The sequence below is a fragment of the Rutidosis leptorrhynchoides genome, chromosome 8 (assembly GCF_046630445.1).
Source record: "Rutidosis leptorrhynchoides isolate AG116_Rl617_1_P2 chromosome 8, CSIRO_AGI_Rlap_v1, whole genome shotgun sequence".
NCBI classification, from domain to species: Eukaryota; Viridiplantae; Streptophyta; class Magnoliopsida; order Asterales; family Asteraceae; genus Rutidosis; species Rutidosis leptorrhynchoides.
Genome location: NC_092340.1, coordinates 99,065,942 through 99,078,111, shown reverse-complemented (window position 1 = coordinate 99,078,111; position 12,170 = coordinate 99,065,942). Strand labels below are relative to the sequence as shown.

The 12,170-nt window shown below is 31.1% G+C and overlaps 1 protein-coding gene across 1 annotated transcript; it reads right to left on the bottom strand.

The window, feature by feature from the left end:
* Positions 1–6,136: 6,136 nt before the first annotated feature.
* On the bottom strand, positions 6,137–6,766 carry LOC139863657 (uncharacterized). The gene has a single exon (XM_071852267.1). It carries the CDS (start codon positions 6,764–6,766, stop codon positions 6,137–6,139), a length of 630 nt encoding a protein of 209 aa, XP_071708368.1.
* Positions 6,767–12,170: the final 5,404 nt, after the last annotated feature.

The following is a 12,170-nucleotide window of genomic DNA, read 5'->3' as shown; positions in this document are numbered from 1 at the left end:
TTTCCGGAGGTTCAAGATTTATTAAAATTCATTGTTTATCAAGTCGGAATTATATAAAGATTAAGTTTAAATTTGGTCGGAAATTTTCGGGTCGTCCAAGACGCACAACCGTGCCCATTGGACCTATACACCAGTCCATCAAATCCACCTATATGTGAAGTGAGCTCTATAGCCGAGAATCACTTCACTCGACCCGCACCCATCCTATACATACATATGCACATAGGATATTAACACTCACCTTGTCGCCTTGATGAATGCTACCGAATAATCCGCAACTGGCCGATGGAATGTACCTATTCCAATATCACAATACAAGTAACACATTTAGAGTGGATTTACAAACCAACTCAAAACGACACTTAGTGCAATTTTGACCAATTGCACTTCCAAGCACAAAACGCGCCCAAACTAACCAATAATAACTAACACAAGTGAAAATGGTCCTAATATGCCAATTAAACCCAAACACAAGTGTTAAACACTTATCATTCTCAATATCACCCATAAACCCTAATTTTGACTCATTTCAAAATTAGTCTTTCAAATACACTAAAATGGGTTCCAAAACTTCCATAATCACTAAACCTAGTGATTAAACCCAATTTCAATTCCTAAATCATGGCCAAGTCAGTTTCCAATTTAAAACCCACCAACAACAACAATAAACCCGAATACTAGCAACACTAAACTCACTTCATGAGTTTAAATGGGTTTCTCAACAATTTAAGTTCAAACCCTAACTTGAATATCAAAATCAAACAATGAAATTCAGAGTTAGAACTTACCACAACAACTAAGACGTAGCTAGGAATGAGGTGAACAACTTTAACACTCGAGCTTTTGGTCAATTCAAGCTTCTTCTTCTCCAAAACCCCAATTCTCTCTCTAGAACTCTCCCTCTCTCTCTAAGATAGATGAGAGTGTTTGTGGATGCCAAAGTGATCCAAAGTTGGATCCAAATCTGCTAATATGGCTTCAGATCCGTCCCAAAGTGAAATGACCATAATACCCTTCATTTACATCTAATTAGAAAAAGATAGAAATCTGTCGCAGACCACATGTGCGGCGCGCTCCCTTAAGTGTGCGCGGCGCTCACACACGTCTGGGCAGATTCTGAGCTTTTAATTTTGCACCACGCCCCACCGACTATACGTACATCATTCTTAAGCTATGTACCATAAATATTTGGGTCCTACATCCGTCATTTACAAAGATTTCATAATAACTTGAGCATGAATAATCTGATGTTCACATAGACAGGTATGAAGACATGCTAATGCAGTGGCTTTCAACTATGTGATGATCATTGAAAATCAATTTATCAAGTTCTTGCTAAATTTGTGATTATTTTCGGGGTGGTATGAATTTCCCCCAATGAGTAAGGGCGATGTAAGGACATGGTGTCACTTGCCTATCGTTAGAACCACTAATATATGATCATTTTATGATACATCTAACATGCTTTTAACACCGAGGCGAAATCGTAAGATTTTTCAGAAAAATGGTTAACGATTCAAAGGTCGCGACTTATTGTTTAGGTATAACAAATCACGCGATGTTTGACCATAAGTAACGTAATGATAATCATATCAATGCTACCTTTGATCATATGGAGCGTGTGAGGGATCATGTGATTTTCAATATGGTGATGGAAATATATACACTTCAGCCTTAACTGGCCCGAAATGTGGATACGCTAGAGTATGATGGGATTCTTTTAATTTATATGGTAATAAAAAGATACCCGTTGGAAGGTTCTACCATGGTAAGAAGCGTCTTTAGTCGAAGGGTCATGATCAGGTGATGGTGGTGGTGTATCAGGAGTATATAATGGTGTAGTAGGTGAATACTTAGGTGAATGTGGGGTTTATAAGAATCGATGCTTGTAAATTCAAATTAAATTCTTGTGAGTGATTATCACTTATCTTCAATGGGTTTTCTAATAGGTTCATGAAAATCTAAACCAGGAACGTAATTACAGAAAATAAGTGGCATGCTTCGAGGAAATTTTGGGGGTGTCACTTCAGGTTGCTTAAGAATATGCATCCTTCCTTCCAGTGAAGATATGGTAGTGATTAAGCGTGATAATTAAGCGTCAAGGATAAAGAGATAGGTTGTTTAAAAAAGAAAGAATGCAAAGTTTTGCAACTTTTATAGTATATGAGGGATTGTTAAACTACTCATGGGTATGAGATAGATAGTTTGGTTGAAATGAGCTCTTCGTATATATACAAATCAGATGATGATTACCCTTCATGTAATAACATTGAGATTTTTGAATGAATGGATTGAGAATTTTTCTTTGATTCACTTTCTATTCCATATGTCATGATATTGGAATTTCTTTATGAATTACCGTAATATAATCACGTTGTTCAGGCGTCATTATATTTCACTAATTCATATTTCCACTTCAATATCATCCCATAAGGTCAGGATACGTGATCAAACTACCGAATTTTTATATATTAGAAACTTTCTGAGGACTTAAAGCTCAACTGCCGTTTAAAGAGTTCATAACCTAAAGCATTTCCCAACGCGCTAAAGATTGCACGGAGAGAATCTTCATGAGTCTAGAAGGACATTTTCTGGTTCGCAAACCAAGGCACCACGGTATGTATTATAACAATAATGACCGTAATGGAAAATGTCGCGAAATTCAGAAGTTATATATGACATCCTTAGGAAAGGAAGCAGGGTATCGAGAGGGATGCTAAGGAAAGATATAAGGGCAAGATATAAAGAAACATCTAGTAAGGAAATACTAAAAACTAAGGCAGGAATATGAACAAGTAAACGCACATAAAACTAAGGCAAGAATACAGACAAATAAGAAAGGCACTTAAACTAAGCCAGAAAAGGTTATAGTCCTATAGATTACTAAGGCACCCTAACTAGCACATAAGGCACACATATAATGCAATCCTGGTTCTCTATAACAACTTGGCTCTGCTATCACTCTGCCACACCCCCAAATAGGGTCGGGGGTAAATATGACTTTTCAATATCACATCACAAGTATATAAAGAGAACGACTCTATATGAGATGTTTTATAAAAACAAGATTTGTATTGCAGCGGAAAAGAAATAAAGTTTTACATTATAAATCCAATGTAAATAAATAACAATTGTTTAATAAATGATAAATAATATGCGAGACTCCAAATGCATGGCAGCACGCGTAACAAAGCAACATCAAGCAGCACATAAGCTAATCATCACCTGAGACAAACATGCTTAGAAGTCAATACAATGGTTGAGTGAACATCATAGGTTTAATAATCATAATAAAATTTTTAGACCACAAGATTTAGTTCAATATATCAAAAATAATCAATATGCCATGAGTTATAATATCGAGCTAAACATAAACCCCTGACACTGCGCGTGTGTCGGTAATCATTATTATGTACCCCCTTGACGATCAGTCAATGGGTAGATACATCACTCTCAGTAGGCCTACTCACAATAATTAAGCTTGCACATTTTAATTACAGCAATTAACGATATTATGGCGGGAATTTGTATGTAAGAATACAAGTTAACAAAAGTCTCATGAAGTTGCATATCAAAAAGTTTAGGCACTTGTGTCTAATTGTAAATCATTTCAAAAGTAAGCATGTGTCTCACCGTAAAATTTATAAAATTCAATAACGTATGTAACAGCGGGACTATGAAGTTCATCTTAATAATAGCACAGTGAAGAATATCCACAATCGGAAATAGAAGCGAGTAATGAATGGCAGAAACCTAAATTTAGAGATTTATAGATTCAGTCACAAATTGTTCAAATGACAATGAAAATCCTAAGTAAACTTAAGAGATGTTTTACAAGTGTTTGCGTGTCCACTATAATCACATTGAATGTTTGTACAACCTTGCCCAAACCTCAGTGCTATCAAATAAGTCCGGAATGACCAGATGTAACCGGGGGCCAGGACTCTTGATCAGAAACTAACTCGTGACATTCGAGATCCACAAACTTATCCCATACTGACAATCTAGACATCATTCACTTACGACCGTAAGTAGCGGTGACGTTTGTATAAGTCGTACGTTTATCAATATGTTTTTGGTTTTCACTAGCTTTGTGAGTATATGAATACATCACATTATTAAGTTACTTGAATAATAATATAATCCATGTAAGTATCATTATAAAAACGTTTTATTATTTAATTAATGTTACATTATAATATATTTAGATTATAATTATATAAGTTTAATTAGATTTATATGTTATATTAGATAATAATCATTATTATAATTGTAATTATCTTTATTAATTAATTAAATAATATTAATAGATAATGGATAATGTTGATTTATTATTAATTATTATTTATTTATAAGATAAGTATTATATATTAATTTAATAACCAAATAATGTACACAAATAATTAAATAATTAATTAAATGACTAGATAAATATAAAAGTTTATATTTCATACTTATCTACTAACCACATATTAAAATAATTTAATTTGATTATATATATATATATATATATATATATATATATATATATATATATATATATATATATATATATATATATATATATATATTATGTATTTTTAGTAGCCGATTAATATACAAATCCATATAAATTCGTTTTTAATTCCATTAAATATCTAAAAGTTATTTACAAAATTTTTATAAAGTTAGTTAAATATATTAATCAGTAAGAAAATTTATAAAAATAATTCTATTAAGTTTTTGTAATTATTTTCCATTTATTTTTATTCACTTTCTCAATTTAATCCCAAAACTAGTTTAATTATGGATAAAATACTTTTTTACCCAAATAATTAAATTTATAATTTTCACAGGTATAGATAAGTTAAATAAACTCAAACAAAATTATATATATATATATATATATATATATATATATATATATATATATATATATATATATATATATATATATATATATATATATATATATATATATATATATATATATTATTAAAAATATTTATTACGAATTTTACATAGTTTCCATGTTTAAATAATACATAATTCGTATTTAATTATAAATAATATTCCAAAAATTACAATAATTATTTTCATATGTTCTAACACTATTTTAAATATTTTTCAATAAGTTATTACTATTCTTGATGTTTAAAATAATTTTAAACCCTTTTATTTATATATATCGATCGGTATGTAAATAAATATAAAATAATTATATAATATGATTTATAAATTAAGATTTCTACTTGAATAATTATTATAAGTCAAATACATTCTGTAAAAATTATTTTTACTAATTTTAAGTATTTAGATTAATTAAATCCGATTTCATACATATATCGATTAAATAGAAAATGTTTTTAACTATTTAAAATATATAAACATGATATAAATCTGAAAAATTATTTTTCCCGGATCTCATAATACTTATTTATAATTATCATGTACAATTTATAATTTATAAAAGTTGTTACATATTATATATATATATATATATATATATATATATATATATATATATATATATATATATATATATATATCGGCTGAAAACAATTACATAAAATAATTTTAGAAAATATAAAAACGAATTTTTAATCTAGAAAATTAATTTTTCTAAATCATATTCTTCATATTGATAATTATCATGCAAAGCTTGTATTTATTTAAGTTTTTTTTTTTGGAAAATGGTTTTACCCGGTAAATATTATTAAAAATAATAATAATAAAGATACAATGAAGAGCAACGACCACAAGCGCACCTTGCAGCTTCACAGAAAACCAAAAAACCTATCTAGATCCTACAAACAAGACTAGCCAACACAAGAACACCTACGACACACCTTCATAAGGACATTAAACAAATAAAAACTTCCAACTACAACCAGCCCGATTTCATACCAAACGGGGACGTTTTCTTAGAAGCTTTTTTATCTGCCATAAATATGGCAGTTTCATTATCATCAAGTCCTATATCGCTCAGCTCGTCCACTAAGTTAAGAGTTCCAAATGAATTCTGAATCTTTACTTGTTTATCCTTACTTGTCCCAACTTCTGACCTCTTTTTATTTTCATCGTGGATCACCTTTGGCCGATAAATCATTTTTTGTTTAGGTTGACCCACAACAAACCTCCCTTTATTTCCCTGTTTCTACGTCATGGTTGCAACACCTTTTCCTTTCTTTTTGATCACATCTTGGAAACCATCTGCATCTACCTGTTTTTGTTTATTGTCATCTCCCATCACCCTAGGTTGGACCTTTGGGCATTGAATTTCTGTATGACCATATACTTTACAACACGAACACCACGGTGGTTTCCATTCATATTCCGCACGCACCAAATCAATAGTACGACCTTGACCGTCATGTGAAGGCGTTGCAACCTTAATTTCATCTTTAAAATCAGTATCCGCTGAAACCTCTATCAAGGTTCGCGCAAAATTAGGTCGACCCCAAGCTTCAACACACATAGTACTCGTGTAGGTGTCCAACATCTTGGGATTACCAATTCTAGACGCCATTAAACTAAGACCGTCTTCCGTATACCCTACTAGCGGGACATCATGCAACTTTACCCAAACTGGTACCTTAGTTAAATCTTCCTTTCTCAACGAAACATTAGGAGACCATTTATTGAGAATAATTGGAATCGTTCTAATTATCCATGGACCCTGTTCCATAACATCCATTAGACCTTTTTCCGTAGAAAATTTAAAGAAGAAGAACCCCTTAGAATTCATCATAATCTTTTCTATCCCAAACTTTTTCCACGTATTCATTGCATAATTATGCACCACGATAAGATACTTGATATTGCTCAAAATATACATATTTATCTTCGCAATATCTCTCTACTTTCTTGGAATTTCGATACGGGTTGTGATGATTAGTGAGCGGTTTGTGATATTTAGTTGTTTCGGGACAAAAGTGGTCTAAAAGTTCATATTTATGCTAAGGAATCAACCCTTGGGTTAATGGAATGAACCTAGTGAAGTTTTGGAGTGAAAATGAAGTTCCAGGGTCAAAAGCGGCGCTCCTACGGTCAAAAGCGGCGCCCCTATGTGCTAAAACGTGCGTTAAAAAGATCAGTGGCCAAAAGCGTCGCTCCTATGTTCCAAAAGCGCCGCTCCTACACAAAAGCGCCACTCCTATTCTAAGCCAAAAGCGCCGCTCCAGCAGCTGATTCAGCCAAAAATTTCAGCCGACCTATAAAAGCAATTTTGGGGTTTTTGAGTGAGAGAGCTGCTTCCTTAGGCCGTTTTGGAGCCCTAAAAGGGTTTCAATCATGATTCCATTAAGATCAAAGCCTAATTTCATGTTCTGAGTCCAAGATTAGTGAAGCTAGATGCTAGATCTGCATCATCCATTCTCCAATTTGTAATTTTCTTTCCATTTTAGCACTTGTTTTTATTTTCTCTACTTGTAATGATGAATGCTTTAGTTTTAAGTGATTTTGTTCTTGTTTATCTTATGATTATAGCTTAGATCTTCTTCTCTTTGTCATTTTGGGTTGTAATCTCCACTTTACTTTACTCATTTTGCACTAATTAGTTGTAATCTTTATTTTTCTTCATCTAGCTTTGAACTAATTACTTGTAATCACTCAAGATGATGTTTATTTGTGTTTCTATGCTTATTATTAGTTTGATTTTAGCCATGATTGGCTAAATCTCTTGTGTTTGCTTATCTATGAATCTCTAATGCTAGTGTTTGCCCCAAAATTCAATTGAATAATGTTGTTTGAATGAATTACATGATCATGTGTTGTTGAGTTAGCTAAAGATCCATTGCTATGAGTTTGTTTTAGGCTTGACTTTGATTACATATGTTGAGTAGCTCTCTTAGTGATTTGAGAAGTGAATCAATGTGTGCTTCAATACCTTAGGTGATCTAGACAACTAGCTTAGGAATTGCAAGTGATTGTATTCTTGATCTAGGTTGGTTTTCAATTGGCCTTTAGTCAACATAGTAGTGCTGATTATCTTAAGTGTTTTCGATAGTTGGGGGTTTTAAGTAATTTTAACCCAAGCTCAATCTTAATGACCAAATCATGTTTAACTCGATCTTAGAATATAATGCTTATGTAAATTCGCGGAGTTTCATTTGATTTGAGGTTTAGAAGTGATGCTAAACATCTAATAGTTCAACAACTAATGAGATAGCAAAATAGGCAAAACGAGGCAAGCCAAGCATAGAGAGGATTAGATAAGTGAACACTTCTTAGTTAATTTGATTTAAGTCTTAATATTCCGTTACTTGTTACTTGCTACTAGTTTACTTGTTAAGTTTAAGTTTGTTTAATTGTGCAAGTTTTAGTTTCTAAGCAAAATCTATCAGAACCCCCCAATCAAACAAACCCTAGGACAATTAATAGTTTCAATTATCTGACTTACACCGCTCTCTTGGGACGAACTTGAAACGAATACTTACATTAAAGTACTATTATAACCGGGTTCTAAGTGCTCATTAGTTGTGTGTGCTTATTTGTAGTGTTTGAATCATGTATAAATTTAGAGGGTAAAAGATGTATTGTCATGCACGCAATAACACTTTCTTGGCGCCGCTGCCGGGGATTGAACCCGGGTCACCCACGTGACAGGCGGGAATACTTACCACTATATTACAATGAAGCTTCAAAAAACGGGTGCCACTGGTAGTAGGACATCAATGTCATCTTCCATCACTCCTGCTGCCTCCATTCGTCTGAAATTAACTGTCCGTTGAGGAAGCAAAGAAGCTGCAACATCAAGGAATGATCCAGTCTTTTCACCCGAATGAGCCATTTGGACATGAGACAATTCTTTAACTCCAATCATGTCACTCATTTTTTTCGCTCACCTTTAAGTATTGTCTGCTCCTTATTAACAGGACTAGCATGAGCAGAGTTAATAGGACTACCATGATTTACTTGAACCGGAGGAAAGTCTTTGACATTTAATACCTGATCCTCATCATCAGACCATGAATTAGTAGAATGAGCACTAATTTTATCCTCCAAATCAGTTTTGTTAGCCACATCTTGCCTACCTTTATTGCAACTATTCGTCTTATTCTTACTAAGAGAATCATCCACAGAATCCAAATTAGTGGCCATAAAAATATTAGTTTTAGCACCCCTAAATTCATCAACATCATTTAATGTTGAATGCCCACTATGACCGTCATTCTTGTCCAATATGCCATCATATTCATTATTGCTATTGTTTTTAACTTGATCAACAAACTGATTAATCGTTGACCCCATAGGCAACATATGTTGCACACTTGTTTCGTCATCCATGTTCAGCTCCTCATCCATCCGCTGATTGTTCAACACCGTCATGGGTTCACGTGGTTTAGATATCGAATCATCACTGCTACCCAAATCCAACTCGTCTTCCCCACCGATCGTTCGGCTTCTTAAAACCCTAGGTTGGGTTTTGTTCTTGTTTTTCTTTTTCTTGCCACCCGACGTCTTACCCATCACCACTTACCGATTTGAATGACCGAATGAAACAGATTAGGCGTGAAAATTGAAGAAAAATGATGCGAATTTTGCAGGAAAAAATTATTGTTTCATGCCGCAAAGTATCGCCCTTGTTTGGCGGAGGAGACTAGGGTTAGTTCTAATATTATTTATTTAAGCTGAAAATAAATTAAAACAATTATTATTGTTATTATTGTTTTAGATCGAAAAAGAAAAGGAAAATAATCGAAAAAAAATAAAAAGAAAGAGAACTTACAAATATTTTTCTTAGGGTTTAGAGAGAATTTTCAGAGATTTTTATGAAAAAAATATGAAGGGAGTGGTTGTGTATTTATAGGGTAGAAATACTTGGAGAATAAGTTACTAGTTTTAGTTAATTAAATAAAAAATCAACTTTATTCCATGTATAAATATATGGACGAATTTTTTACATAAAAATACATATTTTATAAATAAAATAATTATATTATAGAACATTATAGAATTTGTTTGTATTTTTATTTTTTTCTTTTTATGTTAATCATTTAATCGAAAATAATATAAATATATACAAATTTTTTGATTTTATATAAATTAATTAAATAATTATTTTTTTCATTTAATTACTTTAGTAGCCTTGAAGTTTTATATTATTAAAATGTCACATTACATTTTTAATATATGAATTATTAACTAAAGTTATTATTACATATACTTTAATTAATTATATTGTACAAATTTAAATTCTTATAATTATTAATCAAAGTTATTATATATTAATATAACTTTAATTATCATATTTGTGGTTGACTAAAAATTAATATTTGATCAATGTTCTATTTAAGCAGAGTCAATATTTATTAACTATATTATTAATAAGCAGATAGAAACCCTAGAGGTATAATAGTTATTTCAAGTTATGGAAAAATGAGGGTTGTCACACCTAATCACAAATTAACATGGACTAACACACTAGTGGCCCAAAGTAGAAAGTAAAAGGGGTGTGGGGGTGGGTCACGGCTGAATGGGGCCCAAGGAGAGTGCCCGGGCTCGTGTTTTACAAAAACGTGTAATCGTAGTCCGTTTCAAGTGCCGTTTAAACGTACCGAAGGCCCGGAACGCTAAACCGATCGTTAAAACGCAACCAATCGTTTAATTTATTAAAATCTCAAATAAATTAAATATTTTAAAAGTTAATAATTATTAAAATAAACCCGAGCGTTTCATTACTCAAAAAATAGTTTTTGCAGTTATTCAAACCGTTACGTTTTTATCGTATTTCATTATTCAAAATATATTTATTAATTAATATTAACCCATATTAATTCATGTAACCCTCCAAGGATCAAGTATGCATTTAATACACTTAAACACATAAAAAGTCAAATAATCGACGTTAAAACAACTAACAGATAGTTAACAGAAGTGACGGAAAAAGTAGGATTGTTATATATATATATATATATATATATATATATATATATAAATTGTGGCAGCGGCGGAGATGCAGCGGCGGAGGATCTAGTCAGAAATGAAGTGGCGGCGGAGATGGCTGGAATGGCGTTTACGGTTTATGGAGATGGCGTTTCAGATCTGACCTGACTTTCCGATGTGTCCATGCGACCTAGTATGTGACCTAGTGGTGATGGGCGCGATTGATTGTACAAATATTTCTAATTAACCTCCATTTTTGTATTGATCCATATATATATATATATATATATATATATATATATATATATATATATATATATATATATATAGTATTTTAATTAAAAGGGAAGCATTTTTCGAAGAAAAGTAATTTTTTTGTTTTTTTTAATTTTTTCTTTCAAACATTAACATCACATGAAAATATGAATATCTAAAAAATACACTTTGTGAAAAATATTATTATTTTAGCGGAAAAACGCTCGAAGAAATAAAAGATAACATGCATCATATGTAATATTTAGTTAATATTTTTTTAAGGGTTTAGAAATTAGTGTTTAGAAATCATGATTCGGAAATTAGGGTTTTGAAATTAGGGTTAGGGTTTAGAAATTAAGGTTTAACGTGAATGGTTTGGAGTTAAGGGTTTAGGGACTAAACCCAAAACACTAAATCCTAAACTCTAAATTGGCTAAATTTTGAAAAAAAAAAAAAACCTTCACATAAGTTAAAAAAAAAAACTCTAATTAAAACAGCGTTACCATGTATTTTTTCGAGCGTTTTCTCGCCAAAATAATGCCGTTCATCACAGAGTGTCTTTTTTAAATGTTTATATTTTCATGTGATCTTAATGTTAAAAAAAAAAATTTCAAAAAAAAGAAAAAATAAAATTAAAAATTTATTTTCCCTTCCCCAAAAAAAGTGTTTCCCTCTTGATGATGAGTATATATATATATATATATATATATATATATATATATATATATATATATATATATATATATATATATATATATATATATATATATATATATATATATATATATATATATATATATATATATATATATAGTGTTTTAATTAAGAGAGAATCACTTTTTATGGAGGAAAGTAATTTTTTTGATTTTTTTTTCAAACATTAAAATCACATGAAAATATAAATATCTAAAAAGGAAACTTGTGAAAAATATTTTTATTTTGGCGGGAAAACGTTCGAAGAAATAAATGATAACATGCATCATATGTAATATTTTAACTTTTTTAAGGGGTTAGAAATTAGGGTTTAGAAATTAGTGTTTAGAAATTAG